Raw genomic sequence first — 25479 nt, 5'->3', positions numbered from 1 at the left:
GCTGCCCTGAGTCTCTGGAGAAGGGCAGCATATAAATCAAATTAAAAAAAAAAAAAACTAATGAGAGAGGCAGATACCCTCTTTCCTTGAAAATAAGACATCCCCTGATAATAAGCCCCATCAGGCTTTTGAGTGCATGTGCTAAAATAAGCCCCCCCCCAAATAAGCCCTCCTTGAAAATATTTAAACGCATGCACAGCTGGTCCCCATTTCCTTTGGTTAGGGCAGTGGTGGGTTCCTCCCGGTTCGGCTGAGCCAGTAGTTGTGACGATATGATGTCACCAAACTGGTTCTGCCCCCCCACCCCCTACCCCCTCCCGGGTTATTCTTACCTTTTATTTGGCCCCACCCCCAATCTATTGCTGCCTCCTGAGTCCCAGCTGATGGCTAGAGGGAAAAAAATTGTTTAAACTCTTGCCGCAGGGCTTCAAAGGGCCGCCCTACAGCTGATCAGTGTTAAAAGAAAACAAATGAGTAGACCGGTGCCTGCAAAAATAAATGGGTAGATCCAGTGGTGGGATTCTACTTCCGTAGAACCGGTTGTTAAGTAGTTAAGTAGTTAAGCAGTTTGGAGAATCGATTGTTAAAAGAAATCTCCTTTTGTTTTTTCCCACTTTACAGGGTTAATCCTGTAAGGATTAATTACAACATTTGGTGTTGTTTCCTAGCCTAATCTTTATTACAGAAACTGCCTCTCCGGCAGTATGTCTAGACTTACTGTCACTTCCGGTTCTGGAGGCTGTTTTTTTGCTTGACTTTCTTAAAGGGGAAGGGTTGTTTTAAGCTTTTTACACCACTGTTGGGAGGAAATACTCCCCTGTTGGAGTTCTTCCAGCCAGGGTGCAATCATCAGCACTTTGAAGAAATAATTGAATCCTTTTGTGCATATGGACTACTCAGAGGGCTGAAAAAGTTATTTTTGACTGGTCCTCGCACTTTTGACCAGTCCTCAAACTTACGACTGTCCTCACATTTTACGTTTTTTGCCCTATCTTGTCATGGTGAAGAGAAGCAGTTGTGAAATGAGTGACATGGTTGTTAAGAATGCTGCACGGGCATAAATGTGAGGATGGTCATAAGTGTGAGGACCAGTCAAAAGTGCAAGAACCTGTTAGAAATGACTTTTTTCAGTCCTCTGAGTAGTTCCTATACATATAGCCATGGCCACCCGGTCACATGACCAGCTAGCCACGCCCACCCGGTCACATTACCTCCAAGCCATGCCCACAAAATAAGCCACGCCCACAGAACTGGTAGTAAAATATTTTAGAACCCACCCCTGGGTTAGGGTTAGGGAGACAGAGCTTGAAATCAGGTAAGACAGCAAGAAGAGACCCGTCTTGCTCCACGCGCCCCAAAATAATAAGACCTCCCTGAAAATAAGGCCAAGCGCTTATTTGGGGGTTCAAAAAAATATAAGGCAGGTCTTATTTTCGGGGAAACACGGTATTGTTAGAGCAAGGTGGCCCTGTTACATTTTATATATGATTTTTATTAAAACTTTTTAAAAAGAGAAAAAAACTAATGCAAACTAATTTATAAAGTAAGAAAGAAAAGACAAAGGAAAAAGTACCGTATTTTCCGGCATATAAGACGACTGGGCGTATAAGACGACCCCCAACTTTTCCTGTTAAAATATAGGGTTTGGGCTATACTCGCCATATAAGACTGCCCCTCTTCCAATGCACACCAAATAAAAATTAAAAAACATCAACTGGCTCACCTACAATGTAAAAGCAGCTGTGCTAGACCCAAAATGGCCCCTGTAACAAGCAGGAACCTCACACAGCCACAAAAAGCCCCCCCAAAAAACTTTCACACTTTACACACACACAACACAACACAACTGGCTCACCCACGATGTAAAAGCAGCTGTGCTAGACCCAAAATGGCCCCTGCAACAAGCAGGAACCTCACACAGCCACAAAAAGTCCAAAAAACCAACTTTCACACTTTACACACACAAAATTCCACATACAGCTTTGTGAGATTTTGTGTGTTTGTGTAGTTGGAGTGAAACACTACAGAAACACACTAAATCTCAGAAAGCTGCACAAATATTATTTTATTTTATTTTATTTTTATGTTTATATGAAAGCTAAATTTAAAACTTCCTAAACTTTAAATGGCTAGGTCTAAAAAAGAACAACTAAAAAAACCCCAATTGACTATTTTTTTTAAAGCTCCCAAAGGGGAAAAAAACTTACCCAATAGAACAGGGGTCTCCAACCTTGGCAACTTTAAGACTTGTAGACTTCAACTCCCAGAATTCCTCAGCCATCTTTGCTTTGCTGGCTGAGGAATTCTGGGAGTTGAAGTCCACAACTCCCTCCTTGCTTGATTGCAGGCAGGGAGTTGCTTGCTTGCCTGAATAGATTCAGGCAAGCAAAGCAAGGCAAGCGTTGCGACTAGCAGCTGAGGTAAGCAAGCTGGAGGGGGAAAACTTTTTCCCTTTTACGTGGTTTCTGGCGATCCCAGCTGAGTTGCAGGGAACTCAGCTGGGATCGTCAGAGCTGGGATCCTCAGAGTAAAAGGGAAAAAACTTTTTTCCTTTTACATGGTTTCTGGCGATCCCAGCTGAGTTGCAGGGAACTCAGCTGGGATCGTCAGAGCCATTTAAGGCTCGTCAGAGCCTTTCGGGCTGGTCTGCCTGATTACAGGAGAACGACACCCGGCGTATAAGACGACCCCCGACTTTTGAGAAGATTTTCATGTGTTAAAAAGTCGTCTTATACGCCGGAAAATACGGTACAAGGAAAAAAATTAATAGAAAAAAAAGATACAAAGAAGTGGCTTCTGATATTCCTCACAGGAGCTATATGCACAATTAAATTTTAACCTCACTCTAAAGTTACATATTGTTTTTTCTGTAATCTATCAAGGCATAAATTGCAAGTTTATTTTTTTCATTAATATACTAAAAGTAAAAAAAAGTTCTGTAGGCACAAATAAATTTATAATTCATAGTTAGGCTAAGATAATAGAAAAGTCAATCCCTTAATGCCCAATGTGGAATCCTCTTCGATGTCTTGTATCTCCTGTGGTGATCTCATCTGTCATTGTCACTTCCATTTGCATTCTCTCCAACTCTTTAAATTTTTCCAATCTCTTACTTTCTGCACAGAACTCAATCTGAATCTCTATGGTTTAAAAGTAAAAATCACTCTTTCCAATTTACCAGATCTAAATGGAATTTTCTTCTTCTGCTTAAGTTTGTCAGAAAATAATACATTTTTTTCTTACATACTCTAATTGGAATTTCCTTAAGTAAAAATTACATCTGTAATTTGTATTACGATTTCAGATGCTTTTCGTAACACAAACACGTGCCTTTATTTTAGAAACTGGTTGGATTAATACTGGCCAGCCTCCTAGTGGAGGGAGAGGCAGGAACACAATCTATGCTGTTCATCCCTTCAGCTTTCTGTATCATCTCTCACGTTGCTGCAGCAAATTTTTGAATCCTTCACTGTTACTTTTCATAGGCACACAGAACTGCAAGGATGAATTGCAGAGATGGCCTTTCTTCCCCACCTAACAGGAATTGTAAGTGCTTCTCTAATGCAATCCATAAAACTTACTTTGCAAACTATGGAAATCATCATTTTTGACTATAAACAATTTAGTACAATATCTGTCTTATTGATTGAGGAAGAAAAGGAATTCCCATGCTATAAATAAATGTTCTAAAAAGGAAGAGAGCTGGAGCTTTGTCCACTGAAGATTATAGATACTATCAATTAGGAAGTCTGAAGTTCTTGGAATTTCATTTTGCCAGGATTTGCATTAACACTGACTCCATTGATTGTGCCCAAGTGTAATTTTCTTCATGACTACATATTGTAATCTCTGTCACATAAGTATTAATATCTCTCAGAAGTAATATATTAATAAGATATGCCCGCAAGGTAACTGTCTGATAAGATGGCATTAAAATGTACTAAAAGTAAACAGTATTATTTCAAAACTACTTTAAAACAATCTGCATATTTAAAGTAAAATAAACTTTTAAAAAAATCTAAAATTACACCCAATATCTATCTCAACATTCAAGCTAGCACATTCCTGTTTTTTCTAAATACAAATTTCAGCAAAATATTCTAAAGACCTATGTAAATAGCAGCTGATGCAGCAGCTTCAAATAGATCTCCCCCTAGAATACTACTTTATTATTTGTTTAGAGACATTATGACATTTTCATGTCTAAAATTAAATAAAATCTTATAGAAAAATGTTGGCCCATAATTTTGCATATCAACTATACTCCCAATATGTCATTAAAAAATTGACTGGAATCCTTTTATGTGCAGTTGTCTATATATATTTATAGGAAAGGGGGCTATAATTTATGAAAAAGTCCTTTGGATTATTTATAAAAATGCTTATGAATTTACTTTATTCAGTCTCCTTAAAAATCTTTATAACATTTAAGATGCTACAACAGGCATTTGATTTATCCATGATAAAATTACTCTCTTGTATTTAAACTTAAAAAACAATTATATGATACATTATCGGTTGATTTCTATTTTTCAATGATTAAGTAACAGATGAAGAGGATTTTATTCCATGAAACATTATACTGTTATAAATATACACTATTTAGAGTGCAATAATATGATGTCAGCCTTTATAGTTTTAAGTTAGAGCATAAGATATGTTAAGAATATCAACATTTACAACTCTTCAACATTTTATGCTTGAATAAATGAGTTATGAATACCCCTTTCTGTCCTTGTCTCCACCTCCTGCATCCTTTCCTCCTGTTTAATTATTGCCTGTTGAAGTTCTCCAAGCTTCTCACCCATTTGTTTAACCTCTTCTCTGACTCTTCCCATCTCACTCTTAACATCCGTTCTCAAGTCCTTGAAATTCCTAAACAACATTTCCTGATTCTTGGTCATCGATTCCTGGATGGTCTGGAGCATGGCTTGGAGAGCCTGCATAGAGGGAGACTTTCCAACCGATGACATACCTTCAGCAGATCTTGTTGAAGCCAATGGATATGCAGATGCAGGGAAAGCTAAGATCTTCTTATTCACTTTAGTAACCGTAGACATTGTAGACATTTCTGGGTCATGCAAGAATTTCTTCCAAATCAGCATAGGCTATAGCCCTTAAAAACTATTTCCAACACAAGCCAATTAATCCTCTTTCTCAGTGACTCAGATTTTCTCTTCCCTGCTGTACCAGCTTCAGCCACAAGGTGGAAAAAAGAGCTCTTCCAGTTGTAGACAGCTCCGACAATAACGGTCAGAAAGCGAAAGGGAAAAATGTCAAGTCACTATGTATCCCTCAGTCCGGCATGCACCAGGAGCTCTTTAAACAGAAATCTCAAGAGAGTCTCAAATACAGTCAGGTCCAGAAATATTGGGACATCGACACAATTCTAACATCTTTGGCTCTATACACTACCACAATGGAGTTGGAATGAAACAAACACAATGTGCCTCCCACTTGTTAAGGGACCGAAGGTAATGGGACAGAATAATAATCATAAATCAAACTTTCCCTTCTTAATACTTGGTTGCAAATCCTTTGCAGTCAATCACAGCCTGAAGTCTGGAACACATAGACATCACCAGACACTGGGTTTCATCCCTGGTGATGCTCTGCCAGGCCTCTACTGCAACTGTCTTCAGTTCCTGCTTGTTTTTGGGGCATTTTCCCTTCAGTTTTGTCTTCAGCAAGTGAAATGCATGCTCAATGGGATTCAGGTCAGGTGATTGACTTGGCCATTGCATAATATTCCACTTCTGTCCCTTCAAAAACTCTTTGGTTGCTTTTGCAGTATGCTTTGGGTCATAGTCCATCTGCACTGTGAAGCGCTGTCCAATGAGTTCTGCAGCATTTGGCTGAATGTGAGCAGATAATATTGCCTGAAACACTTCAGAATTCATCCTGCTGCTTTTGTCAGCAGTCACATCATCAATAAATACAAGAGAACCAGTTCCATTGGCAGCCATACATGCCCACGCCATGACACTACAACCACCATGCTTCACTGATGAGGTGGTATGCTTAGGATCATGAGCAATTCCTTTCCTTCTCCATACTCTTCTCTTCCCATCACTCTGGTACAAGTTGATCTTGGTCTCATCTGTCCATAGGATCTTGTTCCAGAACTGTGAAGGCTTTGTTAGATGTTGTTTGGCAAACTCTAATCTGGCCTTCCTGTTTTTGGGGCTCACCAATGGTTTACATCTTGTGGTGAACTCTCTGTATTCACTCTGGTGAAATCTTTTCTTGATTGTTGACTTTGACACACATACACCTACCTCCTGGAGAATGTTCTTGATCTGGCCAACTGTTGTGAAGGGTGTTTTCTTCACCAGGGAAAGAATTCTTTGGTCATCCACCACACTTGTTTTCTGTGGTCTCCCGGGTCTTTTGGTGTTGCTGAGCTCACCGGTGAGTTTCTTCTTTTTGAGAATGTTCCAAACTCTTGTTTTGGCCATGCCTAATGTTCTTGCTATCTCTCTGATGGGTTTGTTTTGTTTCTTCAGCCTAATGATGGCTTGCTTCACTGATAGTGACAGCTCTTTGGATCTCATCTTGAGAGTTGACAGCAACAGATTCCAAATGCAAATAGCAACCTGAAATGAACTCTGGGCCTTTTATCTGCACATTGTAATTGGGGTAATGAGGGAATATCACACACCTGGCCATGGAACAGCTGAGAAGCCAATTGTCCCATTACCTTTGGTCCCCTAACAAGTGGGAGGCACATATGCAAACTGCTGTACATCCTACACTGTTCACTTGAGTTGGATATACATACCCTCAAATTAAAGCTGACAGTCTGCAGTTAAAGCACATTGTGTTTGTTTCATTCCAACTCCATTGTGGTGGTGTATAGAGCCAAAGATGTTAGAATTGTGTCGATATCCCAATATTTCTGGATCTGTAAATCTCAAATAAGAAGCAGCCTAATGATCACCAAACGTCTCCAATCTTTAACACACGAAGAGAATGTTTCCAGAAATCCAAATAAGAACCAAAAGGAAATAAGCGTGATTAACTCCAATCACTCCGCTGCCGCTGTTCCAAAAAATAAATAAATAAATAACAGCTGGCTCCACACCACAAAAGTCAAAAATGGCCAGTCTCCGCTCCAGCCGCTCACTTTCACTTGACCAATACAGTTCAAAGAGGCTAGTATCGTTCTCTTCTCTCCCACTCACTCAGCATGGCAATCTCAGTCCAATTGTTCACACCGTGACAGATTGGCTTCCCTCTCCAAGAGGATCAGTCACTGCTTCGGAATGGCGATCTGCCGCCCTCTTCCTACAAAGGCACCCCGGGGTGGAAGATGCCACCTCCATACACACCTTGGTATCTCCTCTCCTTCGCAAACCTCTCAGCGGTTTGCGATTGCTAAATAAAGCCGCCGTTTGTAGAAAAGGGAAAGCTGGATATAGAGCTTTCACACTGTCTAGCCATCCATTGCGTTGACGTCACCGGAAGTCCTCAGGCATATGCGGATGATTTAGTTTTCATACTGGAAGATCCATCAGAATCAGGATTGAAGCTATTACAGGTACTTAGGGATTTTGGGAGAGTAGCAGGATTGCTAATTAATGAGGAAAAAAGGAAAATATTAGTTAAAAACATGACGCAGAGGCAGAGATGTCAGTTGGAAGGACTCCTGGGGATGCAGATAACTAATAGAATAAAATATTTGGGAATTTGGCTGACAGCAAGGTGCTCATCGGTAAAGGAGGATAATTATGTTCCCCTTTATAATCTGACAGTTAGAGATTTGGAGAGGTGGAAAAATTTACAGTTATCACTTATGGGAAGGATTGCTGCCGACAAAATGTACGTCCTCCCCAAATGGTTGTTTTTGTTCCAAACTGCCCCGCTAAACTTGGATAGGGAATTCTTTAACACCTTGAACAGAGTTATTTCTAAATTTATTTGGCAAAGTAAAAAAATCAAGGATTAAGCTCAGGATAATGCAGGAACCTAAAATTAGAGGGGGATTTGGACTCTCAAATTGGGAGCTTTACCATCAGGCAGCTATTCTGATATGGGTGAAGGACTGGATCGCCCTGAAAAGGAGGCGGCTATTGGCAGCAGAAGGTTACGGCCTTCAACACGGTTGGCACCACTTTTTATGGCCAGGACAGTCAGCCCGATCGAAGTATTTTCTGAATACCTCGATCAAGGTATTTACGTAAGATCCTAGGAGATACCTGGGAAAGACTTAGGAGAAAGTTGTATCTGAAGATACCATGTTGGATCTCAATTCAGGAGGCCCTGGTATATCTGATGTTATATAAAGGAGAGAAGGTCTTGACCTAGGAAGATATTTTGTATACTCAGGGCAGACTGAAAACACGGGAACAACTGAGGTCGGAGGGGTGTAACATAGACTGGTGGGCCTACACCCAAATACACTCAAGGTGGAAGAAAGATCAGGAGAGTGAAGGGATATATCATGGAAAACAAGAATTGGATAAAATCTTATTAGGTAATGACAGGAAAGCCCTATCGAAATGCTATTCTTATCTATTATCACTGAAAGTGGGGGAGGAAATCGTTAAAGACTCCATGATTGCTTGGGGGCGAAATATGGGTTATTCATTGGATCTTCAAAAATGGGAGGAGATTTGGCTTAAAAATTTAAAATTAACTATGGCATCCTCTTATAAAGAGAATATTTATTAAAATGGTTTATCGATGACACCTACCTCCAGCAAGATTAGCTAAAATGTTCCCCGGGACATCTTCACAGTGCTGGAAATGTGGACATAGCAAAGGAACTTACTTCCACCAATGGTGGACATGCCCATTGGCAGCTAAATATTGGATGAAAATATGACGATGGTTGTTTGAAATTACACACTATAGAGTGGAATTGAAACCAGAAACTTTTTTATTGGGGGTTAGACCTGCAAATATTGGATTGACTAAATGGTATTTGATGCTGCACATAATTACTGCAGGGAGACTGGCATTCACACAAGAATGGAAGAATGAGGACTTACCAATGGACGCAAAAATAATTTATAAAATCATGGAATGTGCAGAGTCCGACAGACTTACAAAACTGATCAAGGGTAAAAGAGACTCAGACTTTTATGGTAGTTGGAATATGTGGTATGACTGGATCCAGAAACGATGGGAGAGAGACAAAGGATAATGTTGGATTATAATTATAGATGATTGTATATTTATGGTAATTAATAAGTATTGGAAAGGTAAATTTGTATACAAGAATCTGTAAATATTTTCTATTTTTACTCTCTGATTACTGGTGTGTGTGTGTGTGTGTGTGTGTGTGTGTGTGTGTGTGTGTGTATATATATATATATATATATATATATGTATATATATATATATATATATATATATATGGATATTTTGGCGATGTTACACTGTGATGTAACAAAAAATTACTATAGAAAAATTACTATACATTTGTTTTTGATTTTTCTTTTTGATGCTCTAATAAAAAAATTATTTTAAAAAAATGAGTTATGAATACCTATCACATCTACACAGAGCTAAAAATCCTCTTCTTATTTATTCAATCAATATGGTGGATATATATTGAGGAAGGTATTTACCCCCAAAAAAACATGTTTCTAAACCTGGAGGAAGAAACACCAGTAACTTGCACTAATGCTGATAACACTACTGATAGCTGAAAATGGAAGTGAAGTTCTAGTAAGGAAAGTGGAGCACAATGAACAAATGGGAGTAAGGCTAATTATAAAGAAGACCAAACTAATGACAACAGGACTTGACAGTACAACCTTGGAACAACCTTGGAATTGACAGTAAAGATATTGACAATGGTTGGTAGCTTTTGCCTTTAGGATTGACTCAACAATAAAAGAATCAGCCGTCAAGTAATATGCTGCAAACTGGTACTTTGTATGGTAGTAATGGAAAAAATTATTCAAACGTCATTACGTATCTCTAAACAGAATTATGCAACCACAGTATTCCGTGTGATACTCTATGAAGCAGAAAGTTGAAAACTGAAGAAGATAGTTGTGGCAACAACACAAAGCGAGATTCTTCCTTCCAAGAACAAGGACACTGTTTAGCTTTTTCACAGTTAGCCAAGGTTGGCTAAGGGCTTCTACTTTCTCTATGCATAATAAAAAAGCAAATATCTTCACAATTGGCTATGCCATCTCAGAGGAATAAAATAATGTTTTGACTAAATTTTAGCTTCTCATTTCCTAGAACCAAAAGGGGCAAATCTTTATGATTAAATTTATTTCAGTGGCTCTGCTATCATAACGATTGTCATAATTTGAAGCATTTGGCAGACAAAACATCTCTTAACAATATCAAAGTCCTGAAAATGGATATGGAGGCTGAAGCTGAAGCTGAAGCCCCAAGCTGATGGGCTTGATAGGAAGCCAAACAACCATACAGCACCCTTCTGTGGAGGATATCTGCATAGGACTGAGCTGATGTTTTGAGTTTGCCTATAAAACTCACCAGATTGCAAATTGAAGGGCAAGTTTTTAATCAATTCAAAAACTGCGTCTTGCTGCCCGTACTTTCAACAACAACTTCTAAATGGTTTCCTGCCCATCGCAACCCGCAGATCCAAGCGAACTTTTCATCGACTCAAATCAGCCGCTTCTGTTGCTAACGCGTTTTGCTGTTGTTGCTGGGATCTGCCTTGAGCCCATTCAGCCTTTTCGCGTAGTTTCTTCTACACCTCCGGGTGGCTCGGCTTCCTCTCTTTCGCCACCCCAACGCCTCCCGCCCCTGAAAGACTTTTTTGTTATTACCTCAAAGAACTGAGCGGGGTTGAGTTGCATCGCATCCTTATCCCACCTCTCTGGCCGAAGCGCATGCGCGGTCGGCCAGGCCCTGCTCTCCCTGCCTGAGCAGGTGCAGGGATGGGCCCCGCTATGGAGCGGAGGCAGCGAGGATGCTGCGGAGCCTCAGCCTGGGGGTGCCGTCGCCTGCTGCCCTTTCTCAGCGCCCTGCTCTGCGCTTGTGGAGACACTAGCGTCGGTCCGGTAGGGACGGGGAGCAGCGAGTTGCCAGCTATGGTGGGTGCTGTGAGGGACAAATAAAAGGAGCAGGGGGCCGCCCGGAGAGGCTTTCCATTGCGGGTGGGGGGGGAGCGCAGCCGGGCGTCGCCTCCCCACCCCAAGTGGTCGCCGCCTGGCCCGCGCAAGATGCTCACCAAGCTGGGCTGAAGACAAGGCAGGTTGAGTCATCCCTAGTGATGGGCGATAGAGCCATCCATACCAATTAGCCTTCTCCTGTCTGGGTATCAGGGAGGGGTTGGTGAAGATGTTCCCCTTTTCTCTGCCAGCGTGGCTCTGTCCTTACCTAAATGGAGGGTGGGGGGCAGATCGTAGTGCCCCAGTGCTTTGGTGGCCGTGGCTGCGGCTGTGGCTGTCTTCCTATTTCTCTCTGTGTTATAAAGAGGAAGGGGAGCAAGGGGAGGGGGGAGAAACAAGGACAGGGAATATTTGGTTGGGTACCACCGTCCTGAATGGGTTGGAGGACTTTACACAGAGGCAGCGATGCAAAACAGTGGAGGGTTGAGTGACTTTCTCCCAGTAGGAAAGAAGTGATGATGATACTGCAGGTCAAGGGAAAGCTCAGGTAATTGAAGCTCAGGGATTTAGGGAAAGTAAAGGCAAATGATTTCATAGACCTATGAAACCAGACAGATGGGCCGTACTTGGTGAGGTGGGGTGGGGTGGTAGACTGATAGACTGAAAACATTTCCTATATATCCTTAAGGATATGCTTCCAGTTTTCTATGGATTGACCTGCCAATATATCACTGTATCTGCATGTTATTGAATGAGTTAGTATTGCTTTGTGATAAGCAATAGGAAAAAAAAACACAAAAAGGAAGTCTAGCTATGTCTTCAGATAGATTGGGGTTTTTTTTGTGTGTTTTTTGTTTGATAATTATTGATGATGTGCTGATCGTAGTTTATACTGGTATTTCGGAGCTTTTCTGCGAGCTTTGATCGCATTGATGGTTTTGATGGTGAGACTGCTTCCAGTGGTATCAGCTCAGACAGACAAAAAACCGTGATGAAAATGCTGCTGTTGAAGATTTGCAGTGGGAATAGTGTAATCTATTTATTAGATTGTTATACTGCCTTTATTAGTTTATAAGTTACTCAAGGTGGTAAGCATGCAAAATGCTCCCTCCCCTCTCCTGTTTTCTCTACAACAACAACCCTGTGAGGTAGGTTGTGCTAAAAGAGAGCACAATTTGGCTTTCATGCGTAAGATGAGACTAGAACTCAGAGTTTCCTGGTTTCTAGGCCAGCACCTTTATCACTATACCAACCTGGCTATTAAGAAATAACGGAAAAGTTATTTGTACCATTTGTATTACTTGGAAGTATATATTGATAACACACATTTTTAGTATTTTGAACAGTATGAAGAAGGGTGCAATTTTGTTTCTATTCTTGACATTCTTGAATATATTTTAAGGTGGTATAAACTTATGATGGATCCCTATAAATAATAGGAAAAGGTAAACAAAGTCCATTTTCAGATTTTATTTGTATCCTGCCCTTATTATTTTTACTAATAACTCAAGGCAGCGAAGATATCCAACACACTTTCCTCTTTTTATTTTTCCCACAACGACAACCCTGTGAAGTTGGTTGGGCTGAGAGACAGTGACTGGCTCAAAGTCATCCAGCTGGCTTTCAGGCTTTCATGGGACTTGAACTCATGGTCTCCTGCTTTCTAGCATGGTGACTTAACTACTATTTCCCTTGGCTCTCCTAATAAACTAAGGAGATATAACAAGTTACAGAGGAGTGGTGGCTGGGCCAGCTAACCTATATATAATTCTTAATGCATGACTGCATTCGTACGACTGAATCTTCCAATGGAAGCTGATGCTATACCCTAAAGTCTTGCAATATGATGTTCAATAAACTTATTTTGAAACTAAAGAAACTTCCTAAAAACAGTTTGAAATAAATATTTGGCAGGAGAAAGGGCCTGCTGCTCAAAAAAAGTACTGTAATTTTTGGTAGACATGCCAAGTAATTATTTGGATCACATCTTTTATATTAAATAACAAAATGACATTCTTCTGTTAAAATAAGAAACAAAAATTGTAGCTATTCAGGTAGTCCACAACTTACGACCACAATTGAGCCCAAAATTTCTGTTGCTAAATGAGATATTTGTTAAGTGAGTTTTGATCCATTTTATATCCTTTCTTGTCACCATTCTTGTCAACAATCATTGCAGTTGTTAAGTTGTAACACAGTTGTTAAGTGAATCTGGCTTCTCCATTGACTTTGCTTGTCAAAAGCTGATCACATGACCCTGGGACAATGCAACCATCATAAATATGACCCAGTTGCCAAGCATCCAAATTGTGATTATGTGACCATGGGGATGCTGCAATGGTTGTAAGTGTGAAAAACAGTCAAAAGTCATTTTTTTCAGTGCTGTTGTAACTTTGTACGGCCAGTGAACAAACTGTTGTAAATTGAGGACTACCTGTACTCGATTTAGTAGAAAAAATGCTGATTACAAAATGATTTGTAATGATGCTTTATACATGTGGGGGGAAGAGATAAATGCTATAATTGATGGTTTAGATGTGGCTTCAATATGCTTTTTGAAGTCTAAAACTTGAAGAAGTCATATTTTGGCCCTTTTGACATAAATGGAGTATATTAAGCATAAATAACCTAAGTACAGATAGTTCCCAGTTTAAGAATGAGTTCTGTTTCCAAGGTTTGTCTTTAAATCGGATTTGTATGTAAGCTGGAATAGTATTATTGTACAATACTGTAAAAGTAGTATTGTGAAATGAATTTGAACCATTTTGCATTTAATTTGAATCATTGGGTACTTAACTTGAATTTTGCTACAATAAGCTCCATTCCTAACTATGAGTCGTCCTTAAAGCAGAACGTTCTTAATCTGGGGACTTGTATAAATAAATTTCTTTGGATGGAAATAAATGATTCTACAAGTACAGAAATTGCTGTAGCATGTAGGCTTTTCCAGTAATAGTTTTGAGTGACAACTAACTATATTCACACATTTAACCTAATACATACAAAAATAAATTTAAACTAGGGATGTCAAACTCATGTTGTCACTGCGGCATCACGTGACATATCAGGACTTTCCCCCCCCCTTCATTAAACGGGGCGTTGGCATAGCCAGCATGTGACGGATCTGGCCCATGGGCCGGGAGTTTGACAGCCCTGATCTAAATGATCTGGATATTTGATGTGGAGAACTATCAAATGAGGAAGAAAGAAAAACTATAAAAATAATTGCTGTATTTTGACTGAAAACTATAGTGGTTATACTCTAAGAATTCTATTCAGGTAGCTGGCAGGACACATTTGAGTGATGCTCTTCTGTATCCCTCAACATTTTAAACATTTGCTACTTGAACTCTAGAAGCAGCTAGTCTTTCTTTAATGCAAGATAATTTACTAACATAATTTGATAGTATATTGTGGAAGTTTTCTCTGGAACATAAAGATGGCAATATTTGGATGGATTGGCTCTGGATTACTGAATCCTAGTTTGTAGAATCTTTCTCTACTACTCATCTCTGCCACTTACTCAGCTAGATCTTCTCAACATTCAGGTGTATTCTCGTCTCCTATTATATTAGAGAGATACCATGTCATAGACTTTTAAGAAAAGCATCAACAATGGAACCAATGGAAATGAGAAGTGAATGCATTGCCTAGGGAACATTAACACAGAAGAGCTTTATAAGTGGGATTGTGAGAAGAATTGGTGAATGGGAAGAAGGGGTTGACTATTATTAGAAGAATCATTAAACTGAAACATTAGTTGAATTCATATATAATGCCAAACTAGAATTTTTAAGATTAAGGCTTGTTGAACAAGGTATAATTGATGCATTCACATAATGTAAAGCCATTGTGGTTAAATTCACACATCTTGCTAATCTGAAAACAAAGAATAAGGAGTAACTCAAGTCCTTTAGTTAGTCAATAATAGCTTGATGTAATAACAGCTACCTACCTGCAAAGTGGTCCAATAAGTAGTTGCCTTCACTAAAAAGAACCTGAGACTATCACTAATTTGAGTGTATTCTGCAGGATCCAATCTGGGTTGGTCATCGGGACCAGAGGTTTAGTCTTCCGAGCTTTCAGACTCGTGCTGGAGCCCATTCTCAGGGAAATTCTGATGAGCTCCAGAATGAGTCCGAAAGCTTGGAAGACTAAACCTCTGGTGACCAACCCAAATTGGATCCTGCAACATTCTCCTGGGAAGTGTATAGTCACCTTCATTCATAAATGTATTCTTTCCACAACTTTAAATTGGACAGATAGAATCTATGTAAGTTGACATCTTTCTTTTCTTGCCTCTAGAAATCTTCAGATAAGCTCCATAAGTACCTTCAGGAAAATGTTACGTTCGAATATATCAAAATACATTTTCTAGAGGGTAGCTAACTTTGGAACACTTTCTCACAGGAAGTTCAACTAGGACCAACTTTGCAAAGCTTTTCACACTTGGTCAAGGCTTTTTTATTTATCAAGGCACTTAAAAGCTGATGTGATTGCCTCCATCTTCATCATAGTTTGATAATATTACTACATTTGTCTATAGTAATAGTTGCATGAAATACTTTTAACAATTAGTAGGCCATGCAGTTCTTCAGTTTCAGTATCCAAAAGGTACTTTGGAGGTGGGGATACCAACATAACTCTTGACAATGACACTTGAAAGTTTCTAGGTCATTTCCTAGGATTCCATAGTGGTTTTAAGGTGTTGTAAACAGGTCCTGCATTTGCACTCCCTCAAACTCTGAACCACTTTTGGGAGATTGAATCTGAAGTTGTGTAGAGCTCTAGCAATTAGCCTTTGGTGCTGTTTTTGTATGCATTTGTTAAGTGGAGATCTATTTCTTGTAGATTGAAGCAACAAATCAAAGAACATACATTGAAATTTTTGTATACATTAAAATTAAATAGCATGTACCCAGATTCTCCAATTGGCAGACAACCTTTGAAATGCCCTAGAAAATTTTTTTAATATTATAATCAATATTTCCTTCTAAAGTAATATACCAGGAGATGTAATTCTAGAGAAGTAATTTACTAGTTGCAAGGGGCAATTATTGTTATATATATATATATATATATATATATATATATATATATATATATATATATATATATATATATATATATATATATATATATATATATATATATATATATATATATATATATATATATAAAGACAGAATGTAAGAGGCACAAAACAAATGTTACATACATATAGCTTGTTATTGTAGAAAACCTTTATTTTTGCTTTAGGCCATAATATAGTTTTGTAAACATTTATTGTAATGGAGCAATGCATTTTACATTTCTAGATGCTGTTCACAATTGTTACTTTGAAAAGCATATATTTTTCACTACAGTATCTATGAAGCCGCTGGTATCAAAAACACCTATAAAATTGGTTCTGTCCACTAGAAAGTTGCATCACAATCCTTCCCACACAGCAACTGGGAATTTGAACTAATATAATTTTTGGTGAGGATAGATTTTTTGGAAATTGGATAATTATTTTCAGTGACATATCTGTCTGTGATATTAGCCGAATATCCTATTTCATGGTATTATGCTGGCACAGCAGTCAGTATATTCCAAAGAGATTTGTCTGCTGATGCAGCAAGTATTAGGACTGGCTTGTTAGTCATTGAGGCATACAATCAAAAATGCACTGTGCTCAGAGTTTACATTATAGTTTAATTATTTTAATAGCTATAAAACTGAAATGGTTGCAAACCAGTAGTGTATGTCCTGTTCAATCTGCTGATCAGTTCTGCTGCTGACTAGTGCTTTGCAGAAAAAGAAGATGGGGAAAGTATTTATACATTACAGGTTGAAAGATATAGGTTTTAACTTGGGAATTGCTTATGATAACTTTTATATTTTGGTTTTAATCCATGCCTGACTATGACAGAGGAAATCTCTGCATCTGATTTCACCTCCCTTAGATACAAAACTTTTATTCTCTTGATCTTGTGCTGTGTAAATGGTAATTATGGTAGTACAGTTTATGAAAAACCTTTAGATGACTAGAATGATGAATGTGAAGGACCTTGCTGTAGACATCAGAATTGCTGCTTATACTTTGTAATTGTCATTGCTTAGTTTTTAGAGAGCTATTATTCATAGTCTTGTGAGGATTTTAAGTTTTTGACCTTTAAATACCAAACCCATAACCCAAATAGATTTACAAATTTGCTTTTGTTTCAAAAACCATTTGCAATCTATGTAAATTGGGGGAAGTTACTGTTGTTGAAAAATAAACACCAAACTCCTTTAGGCACATAAACTAAGATATTAGCTAAAGTTATTCTTATAATGTCTAATAAAGCAATACAAATATTATCATCCATGTATGAATTTTTAGTTCATGCATAAAATTTGCTATATTATTTCTTACTTTGATCAAGATTTTAACCTGATTGCCATTCTATTTCATAATTATTCTAAAGTATTTATTCAAATAAATAAATAAATGATGGCAGTTCTTATTTTAATGATGAAAAATGGGAAGCATATTTCTAATTACAGTGATGTGATTTCTTTGCAATTATCTATAGTTTTACAATAATTTGGGGTATTTTTTAGAGTCTTCAAGTCATTGTTGATTGCTAGTGACTGCCTGGGATAGTCCCAATTTTCTTGACTAGATTTTTTGAAAGTAGGTTGCTGTTGCCTTCTTCCTAGAGTTAGAGAGACTGGACCAACACACCTGGCTTTGTGCCTAGGGTGTGACTAGAATCCCCAGTCTCCCAGTTTCTAGCCTGGTGCCTTAACAATATCACCAAACCAGCACTATATTTTATAGTAGTCCATAAGTTTATAATTCTTCTTCTGCTGCATCTTAGGAGAAAAATGGGAACGCTTATGTTTATTTTCTTTATAGTAATAATTTAAATAGAATAAATCAAACTCTTCTTTTGTACCACCAACAGTTCCGATTTTAAGCTCACAGCCATACAAATATTTTAAACGCAAACATACATACTTGATCATTATAATAGATTATTATTTGATAGCCAGGTTCAGTATTAATAAATGAGAATAATTGCTTTTAGATACTTAGCATCCTTGCCTCTACTCCTATCTTTCCCATAGGTCGTAATAAGTCCTTGATATTGCATTTACTACAAGCAAACTAAAAGGCTTATCTTAGAATAATATGCCTTTATTATCCTTTGTAAGGACAAATAAAGGCCCTTCTCCATTATCTCTAAATGGACAGGTCACCTATAAGGAAACTTAAGTAATATTCATGACAGGATATTCTATGATGGGAAAATAACCAGTCAGCGGTTTAAAGGACTTTATAGAGGACAGAGTGTCTTTGTACATGTGAAAAATATAAACTTTAACCTTATAAGGCAAAAGCATACATTACACCAAGGGGAAATGGACACATTGTCTCATCCATAACTATCCTGTTGCTAGTTTTTGTCCCTAAAGGACAGGGCTATTGTTGGATCTCTCTTTATTGGTTGGTCTCCTCTACAGGTAGCCCTGACTTTACGACTGGAATTGTGACTGGAATTTCCATTGCTAAGCAATGCAGTCATAAAGAGCAATGTCATGTGATCCCAGCACTCCCTGCTGATGTTGTTAAGCAAGGATCACAGATCCTTAAGCAAGTCCCAGGTAGCTTGACAGCAGGCAAGTAAATGGCTACTGTTGGGTCAAGGAGGGTGCGTAGGTAATAGCTTAAACATGGCAGGGTTGGAGGTGGCTACTGCCAGGTAGAGGGGGGGGCTAGCCATTGAGGTGAAGTGTATAAGTGCAGCTGGGCTTGTGGGGGGGGGTAGCTGCTGTCAGGCAGGGGATGTGTAGATAGCCAGGAGGAACAGTGTGACCATGGCAGGACCAAATGCAAGCAACTTCTTGAAGCAATTTGAAGCCTCCTGCTGTTTTCCCCATTGATTTTGCTTGTAGGAAGCCAACAGGGAAAGTCACAAATGGCACTCACATGACTGTAGGACATTGTGACCTTTGTAAGTATGAGCTTGTTGCCAAGCTCCCAGAACACAATCACATGATTGCAGGAGTGCTGGGACTGCCAGAACTTTGAGGACTGGTCATTAAGCACCACTCATTCAGTGTTGTCATAACTTAGAATGGTCACTGAATGAGGGTTTTGTTAAACAAGGATTACCTGTATTCATTGGACACAGAATTAGTATTCCAGAACATGGTATTAGAAGTGGAATCAGAAGTGTTAGTTAATAAATTGTTGGGAAATAGGATCTGGTGAGTGATTGTACTCTTAATCACCTTTCCCTCATTGATTCCCTTCTCTCTTTGCTTCTTCAGTAAAGAGAATTATGTAAAGAAGCTAAGTGCCTGAGATTAAGAGACTCTTTCCCAAATCAGGAGAGTAAGTCAGAGAAACTCATAGGAGCAGTGGATCACCTCAGTCTGTACTCCTTCCAGCAAAATAGGGTCATGTGAAAATAGACCTTCAGTGGAGCTCAGTCCAATGTATGCAAAATACAGCAAATCATGCAATCATTAAGAAAATCTGGCTTCACTGACTTTGTTGGAGAAGATCATGAATGGTGATCATGTGACTTTGGGACACTGCAACTGTCATCAATACATGCTGGTTGCCAAGCATCCAAATTTATATCACTTGATTATGGGGACACACTGCAGCGATTGGAAGTATAAAGAACAGTCATAAGTCACTTTCTTCAGTGCTCTCATAATTATAAATGGTCATTAAATGAATGGCCATGAGTCAAAGACCACCTATATCCAAGAATATTACAAACAAGCCTTTAAAAGCATTTGAATGACATTCTGGCATTCCAAAAGCATTACAAATGATCTCACTAGCTATTATGGCTGCCTTTGTAAATGTTCTCTTAGCAAAAGTTTCCCCTGAAACTAAATTTATGAAAGCTAGTTGGGAAAGCTGAATTCATAATGACATGCTGGGTGTTGCTATTTGTTGTGTTAGAAAATTACACGTCGTGTAGTTTTAATATAAGGGCCAAATTTTTAATATATTTTAAACTGTTTTTTTAAATTGTGTGGGTATATGTTGTTTTAATATGGCTGTACACCGCCCTGAGTCCTTCGGGAGAAGGGCGGTATAAAAATTAAAAAATAAATAAATAAATAAATAAATAATTGGGAATCAAGAAGAAAAACGATAAAGAATGCTTTCTGGAACTCCAAACCATGTCCCTATAACAAATTAGAAGTCCTCATCTAACCATCATGTTCAAAATTTTCCCCACATGTCAGAGGGTGGGATGCAGTGATTTCTGCTTCTGTCTTGGAGGCTGGCAGTTATATCGTACAAAGTAACAAGCTTGTGTTGGGGGGAAAAGTGGGACACCAAAAAGCCCAGGGCTCTTAGAACTTTATCCAGCCTCCTCAAATGGTGTTGCCTTCCAGCCTCAGCAATCTATGGTGCGGTTGGGATTTGTCCAATAGAGCTGGCTCAGGAGACCTCTGTTTCCTCTTTGGCTTCTTGATTTCTCTGCCTCCCTTCCCCTTTTGGAGGATGCTGCCTTGTTTGTTTCTTCACTCTCAGCTATTCCTCATGTGGCACTACAATATAGTAAGTGCTGCTGTTGGTATTGGGAGTCCATCCATGTGTCATCAGGCTAACAGCTCAGTGGCTATTGTAATTTGACTTTGTCTAAGGAACCGGCTTTGTTTTGGGTGCTGATTTCCCTGTAAATTTATTGGGAAAGGATTTGCTTTGTTTTATTGGGAGTGGATTTGCTTTGTAAGCTTGGAGCATTGGTGGTTTTTTGCACCGAAAAGGCTTGTATTTACAGGCCCAGAGGAACACCCTAATTCAGATCTTGCTCTGATCTCTATCCTGGCTTCCCTTCCCTTTTTTGTTTTTTTATCCCCTGATTTCTCCTGATATATGTTCTTTCCTTGGCTTGCTTGGATTTTGATGTCCCTGGATTTTAAATCTTGCTTTTGAAGCTTAACTCTATCCAGTCTATTCTTTGATGAGATGCCTCTTTGCTTTGGATTGAGGGCATGGCCAAGTATTTTGTCATTTGAAATAAGCATTGCTTCTATCTCTGTCCTTGGACTCCTTGATTATTCTTTATCCTTTACCCTGTTTAGCCATGAACATGTGATACAGTTCTGGTTTCTTTGTTTATCCTTATGGTGACTATCTTCACCCAGTGATGTACTACCGGTATATTTACAAGTTAGATGTGATCGCTGCTGCCTTTCCACCTTTCCATCTTTGTGCTGTTCAAGCTGTGACCTTTTTAATGGACAAATTCTCTGAACTTCTTAGGGGATCTGTCTAAACATATAGGCTTCCCCCTGTGGTGGTAGGCTTCTATCTTATCACTCCCCAACAGCTGAGCAAATTGGAAATAGCACTCCTAAACTCTCCCATTGTTACTGTTATTAATTCTTCCTTCCAAGATCCTACCTTCCATTTACATCCTCAACTTACAACTATTCATTTAGTGACTATATCCTTACGATTTATATTGATATTGTTTCCTGATTGCTTATTTGTACCCTATGACTATCATTAAGTGTTGTACCTTATGATTCTTGATGAACGTATCTTTTCTTTTATGTACAATGAGAGCGTATGCACCAAGACAAATTCCTTGTGTGTCCAATCACACTTGGCCAATAAAGAATTCTATTCTATTCTATTCTATACGAAGTTATAATAGCACTAAAAAAAGTGTATTACAACATTTTTTCACACTTATGACAGTTGTCGCATCCTGTGGTCATGTGATCAAAATTCGGACATTTGGCAACTGACATGTATTTATGATGGTTGTAGTGTCCCCAGGGTCAGGTGCTCACCTTTTGTGACCTTCAGAAAAGGAAAGTCAGAAGCCAGATTCAATTGTTAAGTATTATTAATTTAACAACTGCATTGATTAACTTAACAACTGTGGCATAAAGTAGTAAAGTCGTAAAATGGGGGCAAATTCACTTAACAACTGTCTTGCTCAGCAATAGAAATTTGGGGCTCAACTGTGGTCATAAGTTGAGAACTACCAGTACCCTATCTTCTGCTGAAAGTTTTTCCACTCATGATAGTTTTTTTTATTGCTTATTAACTTCTTTCTCACCCTGATATTCAGTAAAACCCTACTGCAAGTGCTGATTTTTAATTTTATACTTACGTCACTTCTTGCCACCCTGGAAAACATGGTGCTGGATATGTGGGTATGTTCTCCTTTTGAATGTGTGTTAAATTAAATTCTTTGCTTCCCTTTGTTTCTGCTCAAGTTGGTGAGTTACATGCTGTGACTTAAGCTTGTCTTTTAACCTCTAGTTCCTCTATTAATATTTATACAGACAGTTGTTATTGTTTAGAAACTATATCACTATGGCCATCTTTGCCAAAACCATGGGTTTCTCACATCCTCTGGTTCTTTGATTCAGAGTGCTGATTTGTTTCCAGTTTACTTAGGCCATTCTTTCCTCTGCTGCTGCTGTATTAAAATGAAAGGCCATTCTCAGTGGCAATGAACTTGCTGATTCTTGTGTTAAATATACTGGTCTCCTGTGGTTTCTATACAGTTACTTCTTTTGCTGTCTGCTCAAAAACTGGACTTAGCCTGCAAGAACTAGATGCAAACGGCATATTTTCCTAGCCCTTGTAGAGCTCTTCGGGCTCCAGATGGTTTCCTAGTCTAGGAGTGTCAAACTGGTGGCCTGGGGGCCGGATGTGTTACACGTAGGCCACGCCCACCCCAGCTCTGCAAAGGCAAAAAACATTGCGCTATGTCACGTGACATCAATGTGACACGGCACAGTTTGATACCCGTGTAAAATGATCCCTCACATTGGTCTATCTCTCCATTTAAGCTTAGGCAGAACATATATTTTGTTAATGTAATGTAGTGGCATTGTTACAATACTGGCAAAAGGATTTTAGTTTGATTTGTGATTGATGGTGTTTATAAGTTAAAGAGTTCTGGCTTTTTGGAATAAATTAATGGGGGATTGACTACAAATAACTAAAGTAGACTGATGCTCTTTTCTTTGATTTAATATTCATGGACAGTTTTTAGATATTCTTATAATTGTATCTACATTTATCTGTAGAAGTTTGATCTTCTAGGTCAGGGGTGTCAAACTCAATTTCATTGAGGGCCGCATCAGGGTTGTGTTTGGCCTTGGGGGTCAGGGCGGGCGTGGCCAGGGTGGATGTGGACAGCTCGATGTCACTTGTGTCCAGGGTGCCTGTGGTGACTTGAGTGCTCTGCCAGTAAAAACGGGCTCCCGAGCTCTGTTTTCGGCTGCGACAACCTCCTGCAACCCTCTGCTAGTGAAAACGGAGCTCGGGAGGGCTGCACGCAGCTCTCCGGAGCTCCGTTTTCACTGGTAGAGGCACTGCGGGCTAGTCCTTCGCTATTTCCAGGGGGGGCCCTCAGGCCAGATCTAAGCACTCCGCGGACCGTATCCTGTTCCTGGGCTTTGAGTTTGATATCCCTGTTCCCTTATCTTCCTCTATAGGAAGATATACAACTATCTCAGGGGGTATAGGAAGAATTGGTATCCGTGATGCTTTTGTTCATGAACTATATTAGTCAAGCTTCAATGTGTGATGTTATTTGTTCATTCTTTAAAAGATATGAATTTCTGTTAATAGTCAGTGACAAAAAATCCGAAAATGCAAAACTCTACTGTACTGAATATTCAACATTTCCCCTTGAAACCTTAGAAATCTTGAACTTATTACTTAAGCAATGACTGAAATATTTTGCTTAAAATTGGATTACTTAGTTTTTATTCCAGGACCATTAAAAACACACAAATATATATTTTTAAATTGTACTTATTAATGAGTAATTGTTTCATTACTGTCAGTTATTTAGGGAATTTGTATTATTTATTGAAGACCAGTCGAATTTGATGGCAAAGCAAGAGGTGTTAGAATCTGTATCTTTTCCTCAGCTGCAACTAAAGATTTTTTTGTAGTTGAAAGGACTACTTTTGCTGTCACCTTTGTAATTTAATTTTAAGTATATCTTTTTTCTTAGCAAGTATATCAAAGCATGGATATTAAACACAATAGCCAAAACCCAGATATTCTTGATAAAACCATGATTATTGTGATCTTCCTAGTCAGTTCTTGTTTTTTATTCTTGTGGTCCAAATTGAGGCTAAGGAAGCTACAATATGAAGCAAGACAGCTCATCTCTAGACTTTTTTAATCTCAGTCCTTCAGTACTGCTGAAATCTCTAAGTTGCAAAAATGACAAGAGTTTGAAGTTTTTGCATCTCTTTGCTGCTGTCTGGTGGGTATCTGGAGTTTACATGCAGATCTGGTAACCAGTATACCAAAAAATTATTTTTGAAGTTACATATGCATCACCTGATTTTGTTAAGTCCATAAGGGTTATTTTGCGCTTTTTTAAAATACATTCTAATAAGGGTCATGAGTGATTTATCATATGGTATTATGGTGTAGCTTAAAATGTTTTTTTCAAATCTAAGTAAAAATATCCCTTACCTTGACATGTGATTAGTCAGGACAGATTTTCTCCTCCTACGAGTGCATCTGCTTGCTACTAAGAGGCAGATAAGGAAGTATATAAGCAGGTCATTGATAAAATCCCTTAATGTTCTATCAACCTCTTATTTTACACTAGTTTAGTGAGAAATATGTTGGATTTATTTAACTTGTGGTCTTTCTCAATGCTTGACAGACCTGCAACCAATCCAATACAAGGATTTGCAACTACTGTATATTTTATGCTGGTGATGCTTTTTATAGAATACCTAGGTAATGGTATCAATTAATTAAAATTGCTAAGTTCTCACACCAGGTTTGATGCAGTCAAAATGGCATCATTCGTGTATAGGTAGAAGGTATTACCAAGCTTGAGAAATTCCCAAGATTTTCAGAAACATAAAAGTGTTGTTGGAGAAAGGGATGGAGAAAATTTGGATTGGTGCAAAGGTTTCAGAATCTTCCCAGTGTGGAATAGATATGATCAATGGATGGCATGCTATTGGCATTGCTGGTGCAAAGGAAGTAATAGAAATTTGGGAGGAATAGAATGGGCTTTCTTCCATCCCTGGAATCTTGAAAAAGATAACACTGGATTATAGTTGCCATTTCTTCTGTACTATTACCAATTTTGAATGATTGAAGTCATACACTTGACCAGACAATGACTTCATATTATAAAATGGGGGGGGGGGGTTTGATATAAAATGCAGATGGAGTGAGTTTAAGAGAATATAAGTGCATTAGTGGGAAAATCACATTTATCTGTTACGTAGATTATCATCCTACCTTCATTTATCCAGACATTTGTTGAAACCTGGGCTTTCTGAGAGAGAGAGAGAGAGCAATTTGGGAGATATCTGTAGGGAGATATGGCACAGGACTGGGAAAAATTAAGGGTCCCTCGCTCATCTTGCAAGCTTTCCTTTAAAAAAACTCATTCCTTAGCAATATTTGCAG

The 25479-nt window shown here is 38.7% G+C and overlaps 1 protein-coding gene across 2 annotated transcripts in view; it reads left to right on the top strand.

The window, feature by feature from the left end:
* The first annotated feature begins 10819 nt into the window (after positions 1–10819).
* The window catches only part of MMP24 (matrix metallopeptidase 24), a 43333-nt gene continuing 28673 nt past the window's right edge, over positions 10820–25479 (top strand). Inside the window, exon 1 of one of the 2 annotated variants that reach the window (XM_034414140.3) lies at positions 10820–11030. In XM_034414140.3, coding sequence (XP_034270031.1) covers positions 10875–11030 — 156 coding nt within the window. In that variant the 5' untranslated portion in view covers positions 10820–10874. The remainder of the gene's footprint in view (positions 11031–25479) is intronic. The other variant, XM_034414141.3, reaches the window with a different exon arrangement.

This window comes from Pantherophis guttatus, chromosome 3, assembly GCF_059756535.1.
Source record: "Pantherophis guttatus breed Tessera chromosome 3, ASM5975653v1, whole genome shotgun sequence".
NCBI classification, from domain to species: domain Eukaryota; kingdom Metazoa; phylum Chordata; class Lepidosauria; order Squamata; family Colubridae; genus Pantherophis; species Pantherophis guttatus.
This window is presented reverse-complemented; position numbering and strand designations above follow the sequence as displayed.